The 22,175-nt window shown below is 50.4% G+C and overlaps 8 protein-coding genes across 8 annotated transcripts; 4 read left to right on the top strand and 4 right to left on the bottom strand.

Moving 5' to 3' along the window:
• Nucleotides 1–262: 262 nt before the first annotated feature.
• On the top strand, nt 263–1,649 carry BDR25DRAFT_317802 (uncharacterized protein; the record flags this gene model as incomplete). The annotated part of the gene is made up of 4 exons (XM_033691701.1): nt 263–525; nt 590–691; nt 748–1,449; nt 1,499–1,649. The coding sequence occupies 4 exons, from the start codon at nt 263–265 to the stop codon at nt 1,647–1,649; spliced, it is 1,218 nt and encodes a 405-aa protein (XP_033543267.1).
• Nucleotides 1,650–2,104: 455 nt separating this feature from the next.
• Nucleotides 2,105–3,676, top strand: BDR25DRAFT_336568 (uncharacterized protein). The gene is made up of 3 exons (XM_033693112.1): nt 2,105–2,334; nt 2,395–2,819; nt 2,889–3,676. Exons 2-3 carry the CDS (start codon nt 2,565–2,567, stop codon nt 3,516–3,518), a joined length of 885 nt encoding a protein of 294 aa, XP_033543266.1. The 5' UTR covers nt 2,105–2,334; nt 2,395–2,564; the 3' UTR covers nt 3,519–3,676.
• Nucleotides 3,677–4,628: 952 nt separating this feature from the next.
• Nucleotides 4,629–5,848, bottom strand: BDR25DRAFT_268952 (putative 40S ribosomal protein S25). The gene is made up of 4 exons (XM_033687141.1): nt 5,802–5,848; nt 5,684–5,738; nt 5,298–5,507; nt 4,629–5,150 (listed from the first exon to the last, which is right to left on the bottom strand). Exons 1-4 carry the CDS (start codon nt 5,802–5,804, stop codon nt 5,125–5,127), a joined length of 294 nt encoding a protein of 97 aa, XP_033543265.1. The 5' UTR covers nt 5,805–5,848; the 3' UTR covers nt 4,629–5,124.
• Nucleotides 5,834–6,922, top strand: BDR25DRAFT_359760 (uncharacterized protein; the record flags this gene model as incomplete). Its single annotated transcript, XM_033696145.1, has 6 exons — nt 5,834–5,874; nt 5,909–5,921; nt 5,965–6,056; nt 6,086–6,190; nt 6,218–6,813; nt 6,867–6,922. 6 exons carry the CDS (start codon nt 5,834–5,836, stop codon nt 6,920–6,922), a joined length of 903 nt encoding a protein of 300 aa, XP_033543264.1.
• A 316-nt stretch (nt 6,923–7,238) lies between these two features.
• On the bottom strand, nt 7,239–9,836 carry BDR25DRAFT_78121 (uncharacterized protein). Its single transcript, XM_033699036.1, has 4 exons — nt 8,701–9,836; nt 7,774–8,647; nt 7,365–7,726; nt 7,239–7,314 (listed from the first exon to the last, which is right to left on the bottom strand). Exons 1-4 carry the CDS (start codon nt 9,709–9,711, stop codon nt 7,267–7,269), a joined length of 2,295 nt encoding a protein of 764 aa, XP_033543263.1. The 5' UTR covers nt 9,712–9,836; the 3' UTR covers nt 7,239–7,266.
• Nucleotides 9,837–10,494: 658 nt separating this feature from the next.
• On the top strand, nt 10,495–14,792 carry BDR25DRAFT_359758 (uncharacterized protein; the record flags this gene model as incomplete). The annotated part of the gene is made up of 24 exons (XM_033696144.1): nt 10,495–10,551; nt 10,604–11,042; nt 11,068–11,092; nt 11,158–11,271; nt 11,325–11,484; nt 11,522–11,659; nt 11,695–11,751; nt 11,799–11,927; nt 11,991–12,095; nt 12,130–12,216; nt 12,261–12,466; nt 12,551–12,609; nt 12,653–12,719; nt 12,758–12,976; nt 13,027–13,119; nt 13,152–13,412; nt 13,456–13,598; nt 13,671–13,798; nt 13,931–13,988; nt 14,025–14,146; nt 14,190–14,222; nt 14,266–14,414; nt 14,451–14,582; nt 14,606–14,792. The coding sequence occupies 24 exons, from the start codon at nt 10,495–10,497 to the stop codon at nt 14,790–14,792; spliced, it is 3,168 nt and encodes a 1,055-aa protein (XP_033543262.1).
• A 672-nt stretch (nt 14,793–15,464) lies between these two features.
• On the bottom strand, nt 15,465–16,581 carry BDR25DRAFT_293913 (uncharacterized protein; the record flags this gene model as incomplete). The annotated part of the gene is made up of 1 exon (XM_033688751.1): nt 15,465–16,581. The coding sequence occupies exon 1, from the start codon at nt 16,419–16,421 to the stop codon at nt 15,465–15,467; it is 957 nt and encodes a 318-aa protein (XP_033543261.1). The 5' UTR covers nt 16,422–16,581.
• Nucleotides 16,582–17,486: 905 nt separating this feature from the next.
• Nucleotides 17,487–21,948, bottom strand: BDR25DRAFT_377566 (uncharacterized protein; the record flags this gene model as incomplete). The annotated part of the gene is made up of 2 exons (XM_033697508.1): nt 17,487–21,320; nt 21,531–21,948. 2 exons carry the CDS (start codon nt 21,946–21,948, stop codon nt 17,599–17,601), a joined length of 4,140 nt encoding a protein of 1,379 aa, XP_033543260.1. The 3' UTR covers nt 17,487–17,598.
• Nucleotides 21,949–22,175: the final 227 nt, after the last annotated feature.

Genomic DNA, 22,175 nt, shown 5'->3' with positions numbered 1-22,175 from the left:
CCTACCCTCTGTGTGCTCCTCGAATCACCTGGATCTGTCAGACACGTCATAGCAGCGCACAGTTGCCTGTTTCGCATCTTCGTCCCTGGGTCACCACGTTCCTCCATCGCCATGTCGGTCAGGTGAAGGAGCAGTAAAGGCTGTTTTCTTTACTTGCTGCGCTTATGCCCACGTCTCTTGCCGTCGACTTCTTTGCTCTTCTTTTCGTCCGGTTCTTGTCCTTTGCGCGTTGATACCCTGTACTACCTCACCTCACCTCATCATGGATTCGAGTCACCGCCGTCTGTCTGCACATTCTCAGCGTTCCCACCCCGACGAGCCGCTATCCGAGCACGGCGAAGCCCCCCAGGCGGGGTCTTCGCGCTTGAAACCTGGCGCTCAACTCACACTAATGCGATATCTTCAGGACTTGCCGGATGCAGATGTTCCACCCAGCCCGGTACCTCCTCGCTATCACACTGGAAGACTTCCTAATAGCAAAGCTGGTGACGGCAAACCCCGGCTACTACTAATGGGCCAGAGAAGGTGTGTGCTGGTGATGTGTACGTCCCGCTTCAGGTTTGCTTGGCTGACTGTTTAACCCTTGCAGGAGTGGCAAATCATCAATCTCCAGCGTCGTCTTTCACAAACTACCACCAAGCGAGACGCTCTATATAGAGACTACGACTCGTATCAAGAAGGAGTCCATGCAGTTAGTCCACTCTGCTGCCTTTCCCAGTACAAGTGAGAGCTGACTGAGAGGTACAGCTCCTTCATGGATTTCCAAGTGTGGGATTTCCCTGGCCATCTTGATTATTTCGATCCGGCCTTCGATGTTGACAATATCTTTGAGGAGATCGGAGCACTGATTTGGGTCATCGACGCTCAAGATGAATACCTTGAAGCTATCATGCGCCTGAACATGACCATCCTCAATCTCCAAAACTCGTACCCAAACATCAACGTGGAGGTCTTTGTTCATAAAGTGGACGGCCTTTCTGAAGACTACAAAAGCGATACGTTCCGAGACATCATCCAGCGTGTTCAGGATGAATTGTCCGACAATGGTTACGAAAATGCCCCCGTATCCTTCTACCAGACGAGCATCTACGATCACTCAATCTTCGAGGCTTTCTCAAAAGTCATTCAGAAACTGATACCACAACTTCCAACACTGGAGGCACTACTCAACAGTCTATGTAGTACCTGTCATATCGAGAAGGCGTATCTCTTCGACATCATGAGCAAGATATACATCGCTACAGACACAAGCCCAACGGATATTGGCAGTTATGAGATATGTTCCGACTACATCGATGTAGTGATCGATGTTAGTGAAATTTACGGATGGGATCGACCGGCCGAAAATGGACACTCTGAGATTGCCGAGACGGGGAACAATGATGCGGAGAGCTTGATCACAATGGAGAGGAAAGGCAACAACTACCTCTACCTACGGGAGATCAACAAGTGCGCAAACCCCATCCATATCGTTAACAACGCGGGCTGACTGATGTAGATATCTCGCCCTGATCTGCTTGATGGGTGACGACAGCCCAGCAGAGAAGAAAGCAGTCATCGACTACAACGTGGGCGTTTTCCAGGCAGCCTTAAAGCAAGTGTTTCCTCGTGCTGAGCGCGATGTCCCACAGACGACATCGGAGGAGTGACTGCGTTGAAAATTTGTGGTTCTGGAATCATTGCATTTTAAGGCGTATTGGAAAAGTACACACATATATATACTGGATATGTACGAGCCTAGCGTGTTTTACACTTCGAATACGGTGGGCTTTAGATCCTATGGGTGCTTGTACTATATGGACATAGGATCCGTTGGTGAATGGAATCCACTTGTCGATTCAAATCTTGCTAGGCGTGGATTCTGAAAGCTTCGTTGACTTGCCAAACGTTAACATGCTAAGCATAAAAAGAGAAAATAAAACGGAGTCCTATGATTCCGCTCTGAACCCGTACAGGTCGCCAAAAACTTCCCAGTCTGGGGGCTTGACGATCATCTCCACTGTGGCTAGTGGTAGTGGCTGACACACGTGGCAATGACATCCGCCAAGCTGTTTCCTTCGCGGCTGTAACATGGTGTGAGGCACTTTAACCCCGAGCCAGTCTTCCAGGGTTTCTGCATCAATCTATTCAAAGCGGGGCTGCGGTCCGGGTGCACAGATTGTAAAAGCCAAAGGCCACCATGGCCAGAGAGTAGAGGCTTGAAACGAATTTGTTCAAATTGAGACTTCGCGCTAATCGTTGAAGAGCTGACTACCGAGTTGACCTAGACCCGTGGACGTTGATTTTAGCTGGCTGGCTATCAAGGAAGGACCAAGGAAGCCGGTAAGCAGACAGGTAGGCCCAATCTTCACCGGTTTATGCAGCATGGAATGGTTTGTTGATGGCGATGTGCAGGAACGTTTACCCATAAGTTCACATCATCAATCTCCTCCCAACCCGACCCAAATTTCCAAACACCCAAACCACACCCCATTTACACACACCATCTACACACACCATCTACACACCATCTACACACACCATCTACACACACCATCTACACATACCACCCGCACACACCAACCATGGCGGCCCGGTATCGCCAGACCGCGTCTGCCTCCTCGAAGACACCATCTTCCTCAGCCCCTGAGGTCGTAAAATCGGAGAAGTCCGCATCCAATGATAGCGCGCCAGCCCTTTCAGTGATCGATGTATTACGGATACTGGCGGGTATGTTAGTACTGAGCTGTGGCATGAGCTATCTATCTACATCGGGGGAGTCGATGACATGGGGATACAATCCTTGGTGGACTCGAGCTAGGGAGTGGAAGGCTTTGTGGGTAGGTTAGCACAGCTCTCCTTATATCTAATAATCTACGAGATTTCCTCAAAGCTAACGGTATTTTAAGCAAGGTGGCGTCTTCCTAACCGACGACCAACTCCTCGCATATGACGGCACCGACCCCAAAAAACCCATCTACCTCGCCCTCAACGGCACCATATACGATGTCTCTGCCTCGCCCCAGACATACGGCCCCGGCGGGTCCTACCACTTCTTCGCGGGCCGCGATGCCGCCCGCGCCTTCCTTACAGGATGTTTCCAGGAAGATTTGACGCCGGATTTGAGGGGTGTGGAACAGATGTACATGCCCGTTGACGCCCCGCTGGACGACACGGCAGGCGAGAAACACACGGAAGCCCAATCCTACGACCCAGTGGCCGGAAAGGAGACCCAAGTCGCAGATCCAAATGATCCCGCTGAGCAACACCGGAAAGCCAGAAGTCATGATAAGCGGCGCACACCGCTCTCAAAATCGCAGATCAAGAATCGCCATGCGCAAGAGCTGCGGAAGGCGAGGAAGCAGGTCAAAGAGGGCCTTGAGCACTGGCATCAGATGTTTCGAGGTGATAAGGGGAAGCCGTATTTCAAGGCGGGAGAGGTGGTGAGGGAGAAAGGGTGGCTGCAGAAACTCGAGAAGAGGACATTGTGTGAGCATGCGGAGAAGAGTCGGCCTGTCAGGAAAGATGTGGAGGAGTAGAAGGCATTTGACGGTAAAATAGATGGCGAGGGTTCTAAAAATGGGAGAAAGTTGCGAAGCCAATATAGGATAGGATGGAGGTATGAAATAGACACAACGAACTTGACATGTAAACTAGCAGAACGCCACGTACCTGAGACTTCAAAATGATTCAACGCAACTCCAAATATTTTCAAAAGAAGCCGCGCATCTCAAAAAATTCCCTTCAACAAATTCTCCAGGGTGGAGTCCCTTCACCAATAATACAACTTCAAAATTTCCCAATCCAAAACTCGTCAAATCTCCAAAACCCAAGATCCTTGAAAAAAAAAAAATCTCAATCCCTCTCTTCCCAAGCCACTATCACGACCAAGTCTCCCACACCCACTCACACCCCACAGATTCAACATCCCAGTTTTCCACCGCTCCTTCCTACGCACCGAAATTCCGAATCCGAGCCCATCCTCCACCCCAAGTCCCCTGCCCAACTCAGCAATATATACCACTCTCCTTGGCTTATCAAGCACATACGACCAAAGGCGCAAGAAACCGAGCGATCCCGTCTGCTTTCGAATATCTAAGCTTGCGGCCGGTCTAGTAGTAGTTGTGTGGGTGACCAGCAGCGAATACAGGCTGTTGTATGTTTCCCTTTTTTTTTCTTCTTCCTTGGAATATTTTGAAAGAGCTAGTCGCTACTTGGGCTCGAGGATTGGGGGCTAATTGACTGGTGGGAGTTGAGAAGTGTGGTCCTCTTTGTTTGGGGGTTGTTGAACTGGGTTGCATATTGATACTCCTAAAGCATGCCAGTGTGCTAAACACATTTTTTCTTGTTCATTAGCTTGAAATACATCGGACTAGAGTATCCGGAGAAATTTTGGATTTTGTGCTGCATTCATCTTACGTTGCGCCATGGACAGACGACACGTTCTTCGACAATTGCAGCAGTGTATCAAGTCCAATTGCTCAGAATTTACCAGATCCAGGGGCAGGCTGTTAAAGCCTCATCGTTTATTGATATTGGTTCTTATTTTTTATTAAAACTAGTTTCTAAACTGTAGTTGATAGAATATTAAACCCTGGCTTAATTGATGATTTTTCAATGACTCGGGATCTTCAGATCGTGTGTTACGTGAAAGGCACAAAGCTGAATGTGCAGAGAATTCGTTTAAATTGTCGAAAAGATGAGAATAGAATGCAGGTCAAATGGACAGTGAGTCAAGATATAGTCCGAGGACGAGAGGGAGCCTCGAAAGTCTCCACAACCTCTAGGAAGGTGTTGTTACCATGTCAATATCAAGACATTCATCACAATCTCCACCTTATTCATGATTTCACACGACTCATACGCCAATCACGAAAGCGACACCGCAACTGGCGTTAATGCACATCTTGGATCCATTCCTTGTGGCCTTCTCATTTCGATACATAATCTGAACCCATGAGGCTACCCCCGGGCTCGTCCTCTCATATCATGTCCGCCATGCCCAAATGTATGATGACCTTATTTCATCGTGATACGCCGCCGATAATGGGAAAGAGGAAGAAGGTTGGTAAAGAGAAAACAGGAACCCCAAGAAGGAACGCATCCACCAATTTTCGTTTTCTTGTCGTTTGGATGCGAGGTTGTTTAGTCTGTGGCGCCGACTGCTCGTGCTGTTGGGTGCATTAGCTTGGTTTCTGAGATTTATAATTTCCTCGGTGCAGATCCAAGATCTATTGAGGAATCTGGCATTCTCCGAGAACATTTCCCAGGCGTATTGCTACAACTTCGGGAAAGATTAACATGGAAGGAGAACGTACTGTAGATGCTCAACTTGGAGTGTCCAACAACCTTCTTAATCAAACCCTTCTCCTCCAAATCCGCAAGCGCTCTCCGAGCCAACGATCCGTTGATCTTCAGACGGTCGACGAGGGTAGCGACGGTGATCAGGCGGTAGGATTGGACATCCTTCTGGAGCTTGTCTGAGGTCTGCTTATCGAGGACGACAGCATGGTTGGCCTTGTCCTTAACTGTGAGGGTTGTCAGTGGTGGCACTCTTGGTTGGACGCGCTGGAATTTGAGAGCTCAGAAGGACCACAGGGAGAGCGAGAAAGATGGACGCCAAAGATATAGTGGGCGAAATTCGGCGAAAGGAATTTTGCGAGGTGTACTGAGTCCGTCGTTGTAAAATTCATGGTTCACGTACCCTTTCCCTTCGACCACTTCTTCTTCTGCTTCTTGCCGCCGGTTGCTGCGGGTGCCTGTTTCTTATTAGCCTCTCCCAAACCTCCTCTTACTTCGCCCTTAGGATGCAATTTACATACCATTGTGATGAATGTGGGTGTTGTCGTCAAAGATGGCGTTACCTGACGTTCAACTCGCAAATGAGAAATTCAAGTGCGGAGATCAAGCCTTGGCACACTACTCCAAGCGAGCCGGGGCACGTGATCTAGCTACCAACTCAACCTATGATCCATGCTTGCCCAGCGAATTCAGATTGCGGTCTACTCGCGGAGCTTAGTAGGCGCCCCTGGAGACTTTCGTAATCACATCTTGGGTCTCAGAAAATCCCAGGTTGAGTACACGTGCGGCTATCCCCTCACTCCAGTTTCGCCTCGCGATCCACTCCCATGACACCAATTCGGATGGAGATATTCGCTCTTCCCGCGCGCTCCCGCTATCTTGCCAAGCATGATGGGATGCATGGACTATGGTCATGGGGCACACCTTGATTCCGGAGGATCGTCTCCAAAGACTTCAGAATCAATAACGGTACAACCCCGGTCCGCATCGAAGAGTTCCATAAATGGAAGGCAAGGAGACGGCGCGGAAAATACTTGGAAACGGGCACGGTTCTTGTGTCACCGCCATCAGGGTCCTCGAGCGAGAGCCTTATGCGATCGGCAAGGGATTTTTATGTGATTGACAAAGGATTATATGTCAACAGCACGCCTAAGGCGGAGGAATGTCCTCACTTGGTCAATGGAAGCATGGACCGTCGTTCAAGCACGAAGGAACACTTCTTCACAACAGCAGGTCACGTCAATGGCACAGAGAAGGTGTGGAGGTGCTTAGGAATCTGGTTGGTTGGACTAAATCTCCATGTCCGACCCTTCCTCTTCCCTGACCGCCTCGAAAAAGATAACGGCCCGAAAACTCTCAGTGCGCACGACATCAACAAACTTGGCCACAAAACTGCGCATCGGACATCCAATCTTGGAAGAAGAGCTTTCTTTCCAATCATTGGCTTAATTAAGACGGGGCCTCCTTCAATAAAGCAAGCAAACCCCAAGAGGACACTGAAGCCAGCCTTGTCCTCCCGCATTTTTCTCTACGGTGCACCACGATAGAGAAAACATAAAAAAGAAAGATCGAGAAGAGAGATAAAGAGAAAGCCATACCACACCATGTGCACGAAACAGACAATGAGAGATGGAAATCCTAAAGACACATGTGCTAAAGGAGGACAGATAGAGACAGTGAAGGCAAGGAAACTTAAACCCCTAGCGTGTGCCACCTGCTTGCTTTTTCCCTGCCGACACAACTTCGCTTGCTCACTCGCAAGTAAGCTCCTCACTATCTGGCTGATATGCTCGCTATTGAAGACAGATGAAATGCCCCGTGGTTCGCTTGCAGTTCCCGAAAGACATGGAGATAAGTCCGTCGTAACCAGAAATGGAACAGAGCTAGGGTCAACTCATGAATGCTGTTTGCTCCAAACCAAACCCAATTGAAGTTGAAAAGTTATTCGCCAAGACGCCATAATGTCCATATGTGGATGCATAATCATTAGAAGAAATGGGTGTGTGGTTTTGACATCTCGTGTACTTCCATTTCCTGGAAAGTGTTAGTGACGTGCGCTATGGCAGCTCCAAGAGGTCACTTGCCATTTTGAAGGAATTGAGCTCTTCCTTGATCTGTTGTGCAAGCATAGGGGTAAGCCTATTGCACGTGGCAATATCTCCGCGACGATCATATTCAGCGCTTGACCATGCGTCGTGGAATTGGAGGCGGGGGCTGAAGCTGATGTTCCTAGACCCGTGTGGTGTATTAGGAAGACTCCTTGTACTGTTGTTCGGAAGACGGGGAGTCCGGCCAAAATAATCCTCTCCATTGATGTGAACATGAACTGGACGCGCGTGCTCATCGTTCGGGGTGCTTGGAGCGCTAGACTTGGGCGAATCATTGGGATGCAGGATGTCCGTGGGTTTAACGACGGGCGAAGAGGAGCCCGAGCTCGTACCAGTACCTAAGAAGATGTTAGCGACAACCACAAGGTGAGTTTCTGTAACTCACGTTTCAAAATGCCTTTCTTCATGGAAGAAAGAACTTCCGCACGCTCTCGGTCCCCACCAACGATGCTCTTCCTTGACGACTCGGTTGTTGAGAGGTTAGGTAAACCATCGACATCACTGGCAGTTCGAACTGCATCGAGAGAGTTGCGTTCTAGCCTTGGGTAACCAGTTCCGCCGCCGACTTGATCATGGGGGTCGGCATTGACATTGACCTTCTGCCTTTCTGCTTCCACGGTGACCATGGAGACCTGACCTACACTTGCCTGTGTAACAGCAGTGTCTGCGGCAGGAACCCCAATGACAGACTTTGGCCTGAAAAGACCTTTGATAGATCTTGTACCCCTCTTCATGCCACTACCCATCTTTCGAAGCATAATCGAAGCCGAGGAAGCCGTCGACGAAATAGACAAATTGTCGGTAGATCCAGAGAACCCTCCTTGTCCAGAGTAGATGCCAGCCCCAATTCCAGCCGCTTCTTGCTTCGCAATAATGGCATCATTCTCAACATCCTGTTCGTTTTGGTTTTGGTATTTGTCCTTTCGCAATTTTGCACGCTCGGCAGACATATTGTTCTCAGCAGAAGCCCGACGGAGCTCTGCTGCACTACCAAAAGAAAACGCGCGTCGCAAGCGCGATTTCATGCCCTTGCCCGACTCCTTATCGTTTATCACGCTCAGCTGCTGCATGGCCGGACTCGGTGGGCCTGCAGTCGGCTGCACGGCCTTCTTCGCGGGGCTAGGAGGTTCAGAAGGTGAGAGAGGCTTTGAGAGAGGCGAGGGAGCAACAGTCCTCCGAGGAGGTTCATTCGAGCTTCTTGAGGGGGGGAGGACAGGGCTCATTCCAGAGGCGCGGAGAGAGGTGGCATCTTGTCGAGACTGTGTACCGGTTAGTGCGTCCCCACATACAAGGCCAATTAGAGTGAGCATACCGAAGGTCGGGAAGTGTTTGAAGAGACGCTTCCTGCACTGCCTTGTCTCTCGTGACTAGAGCTGGGTCGGCTCCCATGGCGACTTGAGCTGGATGCCGGTCTGACATCCTGAGCTGGTCGTTTGGTTGAAGAAGTGATAGGAGCACTTGAAATAGGGGTCACCGGTCCTGTCTTTGGTACTGAGCTGGCCTCAAAGCCACTCAGACTTCGCCTCCTATAACGCTTAGCTTGGTCGATTGGGCCTTGTCGTGGTAGCTGCATGTCATCGGCGCTATTAGCCCGATTGTGACCTGGCCGATATGGAGCCTGCAATTCGGGAGCCGTTAACGCTGGCACGCTGCTTATCTTCAAAGCTGCTGATTGCGGGGTCGCCCCGATGGAGGGTGACTGTTGAGTAGGGGTGGGGGTGGACGAAGACGCCGTCGCTCCGTTGGAAGACTCGTTTCGGCGAGCACCCCGACGATAGCGATCTGGAGAAGGCTTGACAGGGGCGTCTAGAGCGGATAGAGTGAGGTCAGGAACGGAGGTGGATAGTGCTACCGTCGAAGCTGGAAAGTTATCCGCGGTCGATTTCCTCGCGTCGGAAGCCAACGCCATGTCATCTTTTGAAGCCATTGGCTGTCCTGCCATGGAGCGGCTGGATGAGCCGGATGTCGACACAGTAGAGTCTGATGAAGACGACGGGTGGGACGGATGGCCAAGCCTTGCAGCATTGCTCGGCTGCACCGCCTGTTGTTGGGTGTATGGACTAGGGGCTGAAGACGCTCGGTTTTCTTGCCGCAGCTGGGGCGTGCTGGAGAAGGCATATGGTGCAATGGGCGCCGAAGACGTGCTCCGATATCCTACAGCCCCATTTTGCGTGTTGTATAGCTGGCTCCGCGGCATCTGGTTGGATCGTGGTTGTGGATGATGGGGCTGTTGTGCCTGGGGGTGTTGGAAGCCATCGGAAGAAGAATGCAGCATCGTAATAGAGCCGGTAGTCTGAGCGATTGGCGCGAGTACCTGAGCCATCGGGACCCTCTACAGGCTGGTGGTCAGGTGCTCGATCGTGGGTCGACGCGAGGACGTCTTTGGCGTGGACAGCAACCGCAGCGAGGCGGTGGTTATCTGCAGGCAGCAATGTCGTTAGCAGAGGGTTCGTCGGCAGGTAAAGACAAGGGCGTTGGATGATGGCGATGGCTCGTTGGCGTGATGAGGGCGCGGCAGGCCAAACAGTGAAAGTCGGGGCGGGCGATGGAGATTTGTTGACGACGTACCCCTTTCACCAGGCCGAAGTGGTCGGATTGGCTATTAAGTGAAGGCTACGGAATAACAAAGGAAAAAACAGAGAGTCTATTAAAACAGGCGGGTAGAATGCAACAAAGTCGTCGGTAGCACTGGAGTCTAGAGAGGCTGTCGTGAAATCGACGGAGCTGGCAGCGTGTACCAAGCCTCCCGTGCGGACGGTCAAGCCAGCATTGGACGAGCGATGGGCGTCAATGTCGACGAAGGGCGCTGGGGACGACGGGGTACTCAAGAAGTGCAAGCAACAAGGAAAGAATAGAGAGGGAGGTGAGGTGGGCGGCGGCGGTGGGAGAGTTGGATGAAGACGACTCCTGAGAGGGACGGGGTGTCCAAAAAGCGGCTAGGGTGCACGGACTGCCTGCTGCTTCTGCTCCTGTTGCGCCGCGAGCGTGGACCAGTGCAGGTCGTCTCCACGCTCGGCGGCGTCTTGCAACAATCATTACATTCAACTGTCTTGCGAGCTGCCTGACCGACTTTCACGCATTGTACGCTCCAGCAATGGCTCTCGCAATGCGCTGGCCTATTCTTTTCCCGATGCAGCATAGGGGAGCGAGCGCGAAGCTGCGGGTAAGTGGCATTTGGGGTCGACGTTTGATACTCCACGCCCAGATCGCAGTAGGATAGCATAAAGCCCCAGCTTCTCCCAGCTGCATCGCTCCCTCTCTATCCCAATACTCTATTCGGGCCTATAGGGTGCCGTACTGGGCCGTTTGATATTAGCAACCCGAGCAATCCCCCGCCGGCACCTAATATCGCCGTGGGCTCTACTCGCCCGTTGCAGATACATCAGTTTGTGCCTCCGTCTCGTTGCCATGCGGAGGACACGATGATGCATAGCAATGGAACACGGCAGTCTGTTCACGCTGGCCATGGGCCGCGGTCGGCCACTGCTGATGGGCAATTGTCGCTCATTCCGGACGACGACGACGACGGGTTTGGGGCAGCGAGCAGATTCCGAAGGCGATACAAACGCTCACGCGCATTCCGGAGCCTTCAGAACAAAAACGGCGTCTGCAATTTCTGGTCGCTAACGCCTTCGTCTGCTTGCGCCCAAAACTGTGGGTGAGAAGCGAGGGCCGGCAGCGCGAAAAGATGCTCATTTCAACGCGTTTGGCCCAGGAAATACGAGGGGCGGGGCGCAACTTTGGGGGGGGGGGGGAGGGGGGGGCCAAGGGACAAGTACGATGCTATGCACGGCGGTCACGTTGAAGCACTACTGGAAGTGGAGTTCACGCAGGAGTCGGCAACTGCGGCTGAGAGTTTGCAGCAGTTGTGGAGGGCAGTGGAGTGGAGGTGTAGCATTGTGAAGGAGATGCAGCGCACGATGAGCGTGGCCTGAGATGGTACCCTAGAATGTGGTGCCGCGTCCATGCCGCGATAAGGGACCCAGGGTCAATGATCATGCTCGTGAAGCTTCCCGCGCTCACCGACATGTGCCTTTTCCCCGCTCTCGCTGCAGTGCGTGGCACAGGACGAGCCTTTCGTGAGGACATCTGGACAGTGCCTCTGCAGGTTCGCTGCGAGGATTGTCATCTAGTATGCGGAGCGGCTCCGCGAGGCGATCTCTCGAGCCTCGGAGGTGTCTAGCAAGATCTCTCCAGGGTCACTGATCTCCAGAACGGCGGCGCGGGCGGCCCTGAAGGCGAAACGACAGGAGGCAAGCCATCCGTTTGACGTCTGATGAACAACACATCTCTCACAAATTGCGAGATGTGTCGTTGGCCGGGAGCTGCTGATGCTGAAGTCGATGAAGGACCATGGCTATCAGTGTTCTTAATTATAGACGTGTTGATCGTGGACATCTTCGCTGGGAGCCATCGCACCAATTACTTCCCCAATCCCCGCTTTTTCCTGCAGATGGGCCCCGAATGACGCGAGTGTTTGGCTTGTGTGGCAGCAACGCATCCCGTTCCGTCTCCTTTTTGAACAATTCTAGCCAATCAGTGGCTTGGTTTTTGCAGATCATTCAAAGCTTCCTATTTAGATATCTCGAAGCTTAACATCAGAGTCGTTCTTTCTCTGTTCACGGTCGCTCCTTCCTCTGGCACTGTGTATACAGAGGTACCATTGTCACCATTGTCACCATTGTCACCCTTCGGTCCAGACTGCTTGTAGGCCCTCCTCCTGCCTGACAACGCAGCATAGCGGGTTCTCCCTCCTTGCATGCGTCGGCCACAACCGTTGCTTTTGCACGCTGGATTTTCTCCTGAGGTTCCACCCAGCACGCCGTCTGTGACTTTCTTTTCCGCGCACCAATCCTGTGGAACAGCGCACAGGGAAAACCCTCCGGGCAACTGGGAACTGCTGATCTGTCTTCCCTGTCTTCGGTCACTGGAAAAGAGAGTTCAAACACCCCTGTCCATTCTGGAATCTCGTCACGCCTTGACGCCTCAGAGCACACCTCGCTCGTTGCAGATTTCCCTGCGCCTGTTCCAGATCGCTGCGAACCTCATCGACACGAAGCCGCTCGCTACACCTCAATGTCTGAAGCGCTTTGCTCCGCCAATTTAGCTTAACGCTCAAGGCTAGGATCTCTGGGCAAGCCGCCAACACCCTCCCCACCCAGCCGATCATCGGTGTTGCACGTCCCAAGCCCGGCTACCTTCATGCCGATGTGTGCTCCTAGTGGATTTATTTCACCAAGCTGAACGTGATGCTGCTACGTGAGGTGCATCTATCCTCGACTTGTCATGCTTCTATATCTTGACTGGCCGAAAGCAGACCGCTAGTTTCTTGTTGTCTTAGGGCTAAGGCGTGTTGAAGAAGCAACAAGGATGAGTTGTCAGAGATTGGCCCGTCAACTTCGGGAAACCGTCATCAACTCCGCAAAACTGACGCGTCCACAACACCACCAGCTTCACGAAAAGACCACGACCAGCGCACCAGCTTACCAAATCAATATAATTCCGCCATCTTCGACACCCCACAATATACAACCAACCCCCAACATTTCTGAGTCCCACATTGCTAGACAGAAGCGGCAGCGTGTCGGGTGTCAAAGCCTTGCGCTTGAACCAAAATCCATTCACCTATCTACTTGAGAGCTTTAGGGTACGAATATTCCCTTGCTTATTGTTCAACTCTTGTCTATGCCATTGACAAGTATGACGAAATTCGGTGTTTTTATTCACCCATGTCACTCTTCCGTCCCATCGCGATCTCAACAGTTTCTCCCAACTTCTGTTTCGAAACACTTGTGAAAGTCGTGTCCTAGAAGGATTGGCTCCAGAGCCAAACAGAAAGTGGCCTCTTCCCAAACGGCCCAATTATCGTCTGGGGCCGGCAAGACCAGTGTTTCAAGACCCTCTGGGCTTTCCCGTCACACGTCATACAGATCTCAAAGCCCACTTCGACTCTTGGAACTTTTCCCTTACCGGCCCCCCAGCACTTATTCCGATTGGTAAAATAATCGACAAGCCTTTCCTCGTGTAGTTACCTGGTCAGTCCTTGCCGGATCTCGGAATAAAACAGCATTTCAAGCACCGCAGCCTTGGGTCGCTGGCGTGACTTGCCTACCTCTCAACACCAACCACCGATCTTACTACTGTTACCATCTTCTCCACGACTCCGCTCCATTGATGGACAATTTCCCTCATTCTGGCGGGTTGTCTTTAGTGCCGGCCTGGCCTTAAACAATCATTCCCAGCCGCCACGCCAGTAATTTGTGCAAACACAGCCGTCCGTAGACACTTTCCAGTTGGGTACAATGCCGCCCGGAGAATTCAACGCCATTGTGATTGCTGGAACCCCCACTGTGGAGATAGACTATGAGGGCAACGGAGGGCACCGGAGGGCACCGTTAGGGACACGCAGGGTAAGTACTCTTTAACCTACTGCAACGCTTAGCCCTTAGCCCTTTGTGCGCAACTTTGTTATATGAATTAATTCCACATTTACGTAGTAGGCTACTAGCGATCTTAATTAACACCGCAGGGCTCCGACGGAGACCTCGCTTAACATGATGAGAGCAGGACATAAAATCAGGTCAAGATGGATCTTCATGTGTCACCGCTTCCTTTGTCCATGACATCTTACTCCAGCGCATCCCAATTGCGCCATCTGCCACGCTGCCCAACATCCCTTTGGGCACATCGTGGTCTCACTTGAGTGGGTTTTGGTACTTCAGACTTCCTCGCTTACACTGGATATCTTAACACTACCAGTCGACAGGCGCTGACTGCAGAACACTTGTTTCATCTGCTCAGAAAAGGAATCCAAACCCTCGAGACCTCCAAGAGGTCTGACAGACTCAGCTGTCAGCTTTGTCCGGCATATCTGTAGCTGGTTTTTTTTGGACCCACCTCGACTTCTACTCTCACAGTCTGGGTGCGACACGACGGCGCATCCGGATGCATCTCAACTGTCAGCTCAGATTCTCGGTCCACAAATCACTTTGTTTCAATTCGCGGGGAATTGTCATTTGCCACTGGGTTGCATTTGTTAAAGCCTTTACCACCCAGTTAGAGCCAAAAGAGACGGAAATCATTCTTTCATACCCCTGTCTTCAGCTCCCAACAGCCTTCGAGATATGCAAAGACAGGGCTCATGGCTACCACTATGCATCATTCGAGCAAATCCGGCTCCAATAGCGAGAAACAGTAGCTGTGAAATGTCTCAAAAGTGGCGTTACATCAAAAATACTATCAATTGGCCATACAACTACTCATGCTGCTGCAAGTGTTGAACCATCTTGCGATTTACATTTTGTTATTCGCAGTTGTCAATGTCTTAGTTCGGAACCCTTTATTGTAGGGACTAAAGTCTCTTCATTGTGGATGAATTCATCACTTGGGAGCCTAATCTCATAACCGTCCGACTCACAGGGTATCCTTCTCTCACCGTGTCTCCTCCTTATTCATCTCCTGCAAACTCATTCTGTCCAAATCAACCCCCTCGTACATTCACTTTGAATATCTTTATTCCATGCTCATCCCATCTCTGTCGTTGCAACCTTATTAGTCTCCACGAACATCTAAATCCATCAAATTACGACCTCTCTACGTTTATGCCACCAATCCATCTATGTACTCATTTCCTTCCGACCCCATCATACACCCCGACTACACCCACGCAATATTATAGTACATGCATGGCCATCCTCAACTCTGATCGACCATTTCTTGGGATCTAGTCATTGATATCGTTTGCCCAAGGCTGACTCTGTTTACCCTTTGTGGCAACCCGGTAGCTTTTGGAGACAACGCCACAGAGCACAGAAAGCTTTAGATTGTGGAGCTGACCATTTGGTTTGGTTATATTAAGGACGAAAGCGGCCACTATGAATAAGTCAAGTACTTGCAAATCCCATAAATGCCTTATACGTGAGCTCAGAATATACAAAATGAAGTGCAAACTGTATTCTCCAAACTCCTCCTCAAGCCAAGCCAATCCAATATATACACAGAAAAAGCATACACCACCTCCTATCTCACAAGCCCTAGTCCAAAAGCCTAGTGGGTATAACAACCACCTCCATCCATCTACTCATCCTTAGAATAAAACCCGACATCCCCACGTCCCACCCCCATCTCCACCAACCTCGTCCTCATTTGAATCGCACGTTCCGCAACCTCAGGCTCAAAATCCTTAAAATCATACCCCTCCACCCACTCCCCCACACCATGCTGCAAGACGTTCCTCGCACGTTCGGCACTCCCCTTACTGCTCCCAATACTCCCATGCAAAGTCATGCGCTCCTTGGTCGGATCATAAACCCCCCGATGCAGGATATTATTATTATAAAACACCACCTCTCCTGCTTTCAACTTCACTACAAGTTGCCCTGGTAATTCGGGTGCATAAGGATCCGCATTCCGTTCAATTTCTGTACGCGCGCGTTTGTGCGATCCAGGGATTACAATCAAACTCGCATCGTCGTATAGTGGGAGATTCCACTGTGCATGCCACCCCGGTTTCCTCAGCCTGTCCATTTCTTCCTCAGATGTAGCAGTGGCCGGTATATCGTCGCGGTGCCAACGGAGGGAGAACGCACGCTCAGGTCTCACTAGCATGTTATACAACTCCATTGTCAATTCATCTTCCTCGCAGCCGATTAACACGCGCACATATTCGAGGAGCTCGGCGTCGAAGTAGCTTCTCGCGAAGATGAGGTGATCGGGGTTTGAGGGGTGCAAGAGGTGCTGAACGCCCCAGATGCCGTTACTAGCGTCGGAGGTCCAGGGCGGGAATTGCTTGGGTAAGGTGCGGATGTAGGGCCAGTTGCCGGCGCGCGCGGCAGCTGTGAGACGAGCGGCGGCGGAGCGCAGGGTGTCGAGGTCGAAGGAGGGGAAGAGGGACGCTGGGAGGACGACGAAGCCGTCGCGTTCGAGGGATTTGAGGGCTTCTTGGTAGGGGTTAGGGTGTTTGGCGGTCATGTTGGCTGTGTGCCCGTTGTTTGTGGTGGGTGGGGCGGTGGGGGTTTCGACTACAGTGGCCATTGTGGGTGGTGGAGTTGAGTTCAGTGTGTTGAGTATGAGAAGTTGAGGTTGTGAGGATGCAATTGAAGATACATGGACGGCAGAAGCTGTGATATAAAAGCTTTAGGGGAATCCAGATGTCGCAGCGGATATGTGTATGTGTTCTCTATGTAACGTTAACGTGAGGTTGAAAGTGCCATGCAACTACCCCGCAGGAGATAAATCTGTCCCAATCCATATTTGGTCCCCTCGCCTGATGCTCACCCATCAACCTCACATTCCCATTCACTTCAACATCCCCCGATTCAACCTCAATCAACGATTACAGCGCATTGTATCTTACCTGTTGCACCACACGGTAACATTACTCGAAAAGGCCGCGTCATTCGCTTCGGCTGCAAATATATGAAAGCCGCATGGCTCGGGAAACATTGAAATTGCAAATGTACAGTACCATTCCAGTAATCTAGAGAGGCCTGCATTTATCCAAGGAAAATCTCCCAAACCCGGAGACAATATAGAAATAGGATAGAACAGATGGTAGGGAAAGGATATGATTGAAGGGGCATCCACCTTGTAGAAATGAAAAGGCAACGTAGAGATAGCTTTTTGGAAAGGTAAGGTAACATGGAAATGCCATTGCTAGATCCCCAACCACTAAATATCCAGTGTTGAAGATCATGAACATGTGAAGCGTGGGCGGCTGAATTGTGCAAATATGTCATATTCAGTATGTGACCGGTCTTCTTCCAATTCCGTCTTTGAAGCCATGTTCTCCCATAGAGATAGGGATCTGCATAGAATCAAAGTAGTTTCTATGAAGGAACGAGTGATGTAACAAAAATTAACTGGGAGTTCCAGGTTCTTGGGTGATTGGAGAGAAATTCGATCCTGAAGTCGAATTATTGACGGTAACCTGCACCGATTGCTGTGATCATGGCTGGGCCGCGATTGATCGTCTCTGAGTGTAATCATCTCTTGGTTCAAATTATTGAGGTCCAAGTCGTAACGAAGGCTGTTTCGATCGCCGTACGGGTTTTCGGTTGCAAATGATTGACTCGGAGTATGATGACCTCCCGTTCCTTTCCGTCGGTTGGTTAAATTCTTGATAGGTTCTAAGAAAGCATTGGGTTCGAATGTCCCCGGTCAACTGAGCTCTGAAGAAATCATCTCAAGTTTAGATAACAGACATACTAAGTCAAACCTCGTCTTGATTGGCCGTTTCGAAGTCGTCCTCACTGTTGCTGTCTTCCAGTTGAACTGGTACTCGGATCGGTTTCGGCTTCATGTTGATAAGGATAGACAAGGTAACAGACCTAGTTCCAGGAAGTGGATCAGCCTTTAGCTTTGCAAGTTGTTTTCCGGCCATGTGAAAGACGAAAGGCGCCTTTTCAGGATATGGATATGTCGCATATAATGCAGATGCCCGAATTGTTTCCCACAGGGTGAAGTCTTTATATAAATATGGCTCTAACCATGGCTGAATCTCTGGATCCCGGATATTTGTTGGCATGATTGCTAGGAACTTCTTAAAGCATTCGTCAACGGCATCGTTATACTGGTTCGAGGTAAGGTCGTGGTGCATTCTACCATTCCATTGCCGGAAATTACCCTCTATGCTCCGTACCAATACATCCAGCTCTTGGTCAATGATGGGTATATGTTTCTCTCGAAGCCAGAGGTAGGGATACTGTAATACCTCATCATTTTTCTGGGCATTGGAAAGTTTATCTCTTACAAGGTTTAAGGTTTTGTTGTTGTGCTTGCGTACGACCTCGAAATATAGGTAGTCGAGCACGTTGTTGCGGTTGAATAGCCACTGCTGATTTCTTGCACTGTCTACCTCTCCCATTTCCAGCCCCTGTTCGCACTTCTCCATGGCCGCCTTATAAATAGGCAACTCCGGATTTGCGGGCAAGCCAAATCTTTTTGTAAATTCTCGAAATTCCTTTTCGTTGAATCTATACCCTTGTTTCGGGGCGTCAACGAGTAGGTCATGAATGTCGCACAGGCTGTCAAGGGTTCCTGAATATACCCGATTCTCTGCATAAGCCTGTTTCTCAAGGTAGTTGGTGACGATACCAAGGAGATCACGACTAGTGCGAAATTCCAAAACTTCTTTGAGTAAGTTGTCCACCGTGGACGGCTCGTGCACATTCATAATTTGAGACAACTTCCTTTGATCGGTCTTAATACCGTACTTAGCCGACTCTAGAGCTTTCAATGGAGCTGGAGCGTTTTTGAATTGCACCACAAGGGCGGGGTCCCAACAGAGCCAGAACATGTCCCCGTCATAGTCACCACCTTGTAGTTTACCAGCCAGCGGATATTGGCCTCTAGTCGGAAATACCACGACATCGACAAGATGTGTCAATTTAGAGTGGACAACGGCACGAACCTTCTGGATATCGGACCGTCGACAGGCGGGCTGCCTGGCCGCTAAGACGTCCATGTTGTCGAGGCGAAGGTAACTTTCGTCTGTGGATTCATCTGTGAACGTAGCTGAGAACTGAACATGGACCTCGCCCGGAGAGAGTACACCGAGAGGATCCGCAATGCCGAAGAGATATGTTGTCTTCCCCAGAGGTATCCGGAGCTTCTTCTCTCTTTGAAGTTGTCGTCTCTCGATGAACCTTAGCAGACATTTTGAGAGATAAGAAGACTCAATTGGGGAAAATCCGCTCTGGAGTAGAAACTTGACTTTTTCGTCTAACGATTGCGGTAAGGACGCCTGCCATCTGATGGTGTCGACGTCACGAAGTCCTGAGCCGCCTTGTTTATGGACCCAATCATACACCCTGACTGGATCGGAAAGTATCTCCAAGAGCTGTTCCCTCTCAAAACTAAGCCGCGATTCTGTAAGCTTTGCAATTACACCTATTGGTACACCTCTATCCACCATTATCGGGATGAAGGAGATATGCAGATCGGAAGGTGTTGGAGGGGAGCTGAAGTTGACTAACTCAAAGGTGAGTCGTAACTGATTGTATGATTCGAAAAACCAATCATCAGCGTGAGGTATAAACTTCAACTGGCTGTCGTTGATTTGTATCCATATATCAAGATGATCAGGATCTTTGGTGTACGATTCCGCGCTGATCATCCACACACCCTTAGCGCCTCCAATCCGTCCTTGAAATGTGCTTGGTAAAGGCCCATTAATACCGTTTCTCTTTTTGTAAATTTTCCAGATCGCATGTGCAGCGCCAACAGAGATCTGGGAGCAACCGTCATTCATGACGGGCTTTTCTGTGCATTTTTCCCACACAAGAGCAGGATCGTTGAACCTTGAGTCCTCAGGGCTGCCGTCGGCTACCTGGTCGGATATATAACGAACCTGGGCAGGCTCAAAAACCAGCGTTGGTTCTGTTTTTGATAGCGCTAGGTCTAAGCGAGCATATGCTTTACAGAAGCTTTGCTTCTGATTCTGATCACCTGCGAAAGGGAAGAACCAGTTCATCATCGTCCCGATGCTACAACGTTCAATATCATTTCCCTCGGTGGCAAAGAGAACGACACGCTTCCCGTAGCTGTCTTCGTCGTCTCGGCGAGACATTTTGCGTCTCCCTACTTTGGAGTCCTCAACATGGAAGGCCCTCCACTTTCGACCTAAGAAAGAATGCTCGGCCATGTACCATAACTTCCACTGCTCTCGTATCTGGATCATTTCGGCTCCGCGGAAACGTTGTGAACTAGGCCCCGACTCAAATGAGGGAAAGGTGAGATATAAGAAGCGGTCAGAGCCAAAGGCACGTTGCAAACGGCAAGGCTTCTCTGCTAGCAGAGGCAAGAGTTCCAGGTTAAAGACGGGGCCAGATCGGCGATTGTTGAACACGACACGTGCTTTAAAAGTGTACCTCTCAAATTTCCTCTTGGGTGCCTCCCACACTTTTATTGGGTCTCGGGTGCGCACGTTCAGGGATTCTGGGTGACTCTTCACCGAATGCCAAAAGTTCTCGTAGTCTGAATATTCTGATCCAATATGACGTGTTAAATCTTGTAAAGAAATGCTATTTTCTTGGGTAATTCGGAGGCAAATGAACAGTATGAAGTATGGCAAACGCTTCAGGTCTTCCGTTGCGTCTTCCACGAAAAGATGCTGGTGGGGTATGTCCCGAATGTAATGACTCAGTCGGACTGGGGACTGATGTAAACTCGAGGTTTTTTCCGAATACACAAAGGATTCAGTCGGAAACAAGCCAGACATCCGGCGGGCAGATGGGTTTCTGATTGTCTCATATTCTTCACAGCTCATGGACGTAGTGACGAGCTCATCCACATCTACAGATCCATACGAAGAGCTCTGTCTTGTGGCTTCTATAGATTGTGCTTGATCTTCTATCACAGGCTTCGACGACCCTGCCACCAACTCTTGGTCGCCTAGGGATCCCATGGTTGTTGGGCTCGCCCTCGTCAACTTTTGATATGTACTATCGTTACCAGCAGCCTCTGACGCAAAGGAGGTATTTGCTGTGTCAGGTTGCGTAGCAGATTGCTGAGAAAACCCAAATGAGGTTGTTGCTGACGGGGCGGTCGACTGGAATGACCGCAACAATTCGATGGATGGTTTCTTAAATACGCCATTGGATGAAGAACCATGGAGTCGGCGGTCTACTGGAGATAGTGGTTGACCGTGAGGCTGTTTGCCTCTTGAAGTCCTTGAGAATTTGGGGGAACTCTCACCATCTTTAGAGCTGTCCGACGGCCGTTTATTCATGGCCGAGCTTGATGATACTCGAGGGCTGGCTTGAATCCGACGTTGTGCAGCTTTAGACTCGGTAATTGGGGACGGTGGCGTTTCAAAATCATCTTCGTCTTCATCCGTTGCTGAGCCGCTTTGGGGTGCTGTGACGTATTCTGACTCAGGCTCTGCGTGTTGAAAGAGGGGCGATGGATGTGACGCTTGAGGTAGTTGGTTGGCTATCGAGAGTTAGCCTAACTAGATATATGTCGTGGTATAACCCTAGGTCTCGAAGCGGAGGATTGAGGAAATTGAGCCGACAAATCGGACAATTAACGAAATCGAAAAAGCTAATGTTGGCCGGAGGACCAGGAAAGAACAAGAATAGACCATCAAGTACGATAGACGAGGTACGGAAATTGAGGAGTGCGAAGATCACCAAATCCTACACTTACAGAGAGGTGAACAGAGGGGTGTGTGAGGCTTGCCACGAGGAGTTTGAGAGCCAGTCCGTGGTGACGGTATTTGCTCGTTTAGAAGCTTGTTGAGCCGCTGAAGCCTTTCTCCTGGATTGGTAGGGTGTGGCGCCTGTGACTCGAACTTATCTAATATCTGATCAAGTGCGCCTGGAAACGAAAAGAAGCAGAACTTGATCTTGCCGTACACCTTATCGGCCCCGGAATTGGTTTTTTTGCTGGGGGACCATGTCTCGCCACGATTCGATAGGCCCAGCCTATATTTCGTTTCTAGCGAATTGATGATGGTCTCCAGTGTGGACCCAGGGGAAGGCTGGTGGGGAGTTCTTGGGCGTGGTACTGGCCCATGGTTCCCGTCCTCTGGAAGTGTCAGGCGAGGGGTTCTGTGCATACCCGCTTCTGTTCAACGAGCTGGGCAACAATTGTAATTCCAAAATAGCGCGAGACAGACTGAGCATTAATCAGGTGCCAGAATTGATAATATATATTAATGAAGAACGGTGAGGGGAAAGTTTGAGGTGAGAAAGGCTGACAGCACGGGCGATGCCTCAGGCTGGAATGTCAGGTTAGTGCTGGGGTCCGTGCACTTGGTAGAACACGGCGGCGCGCATTCACGTG

Source organism: Lindgomyces ingoldianus (assembly GCF_010093535.1).
Source record: "Lindgomyces ingoldianus strain ATCC 200398 unplaced genomic scaffold BDR25scaffold_34, whole genome shotgun sequence".
In the NCBI taxonomy this organism is placed as follows: Eukaryota; Fungi; Ascomycota; class Dothideomycetes; order Pleosporales; family Lindgomycetaceae; genus Lindgomyces; species Lindgomyces ingoldianus.
The sequence above is the reverse complement of the archived record's forward strand: the minus strand, read 5'-3'. Positions and strand labels throughout refer to the sequence as shown.

Coding starts and splice junctions, on each gene's coding strand:
- BDR25DRAFT_336568 (XM_033693112.1), top strand. CDS start 2,565: ATGGCGGCCCGGTATCGCCAGACCGCGTCTGCCTCCTCGAAGACACCA. Junction 2,820..2,888: donor GGGAGTGGAAGGCTTTGTGG/GTAGGTTAGCAC, acceptor CGGTATTTTAAG/CAAGGTGGCGTCTTCCTAAC.
- BDR25DRAFT_268952 (XM_033687141.1), bottom strand. Junction 5,508..5,683: donor GAAGTGGTCGAAGGGAAAGG/GTACGTGAACCA, acceptor CAACCCTCACAG/TTAAGGACAAGGCCAACCAT. Junction 5,151..5,297: donor CTCCAAGTTGAGCATCTACA/GTACGTTCTCCT, acceptor TGCACCCAACAG/CACGAGCAGTCGGCGCCACA.
- BDR25DRAFT_78121 (XM_033699036.1), bottom strand. CDS start 9,711: ATGGCTCAGGTACTCGCGCCAATCGCTCAGACTACCGGCTCTATTACG. Junction 7,727..7,773: donor GAAGAAAGGCATTTTGAAAC/GTGAGTTACAGA, acceptor ACATCTTCTTAG/GTACTGGTACGAGCTCGGGC. Junction 7,315..7,364: donor AGCTCAATTCCTTCAAAATG/GCAAGTGACCTC, acceptor AACACTTTCCAG/GAAATGGAAGTACACGAGAT.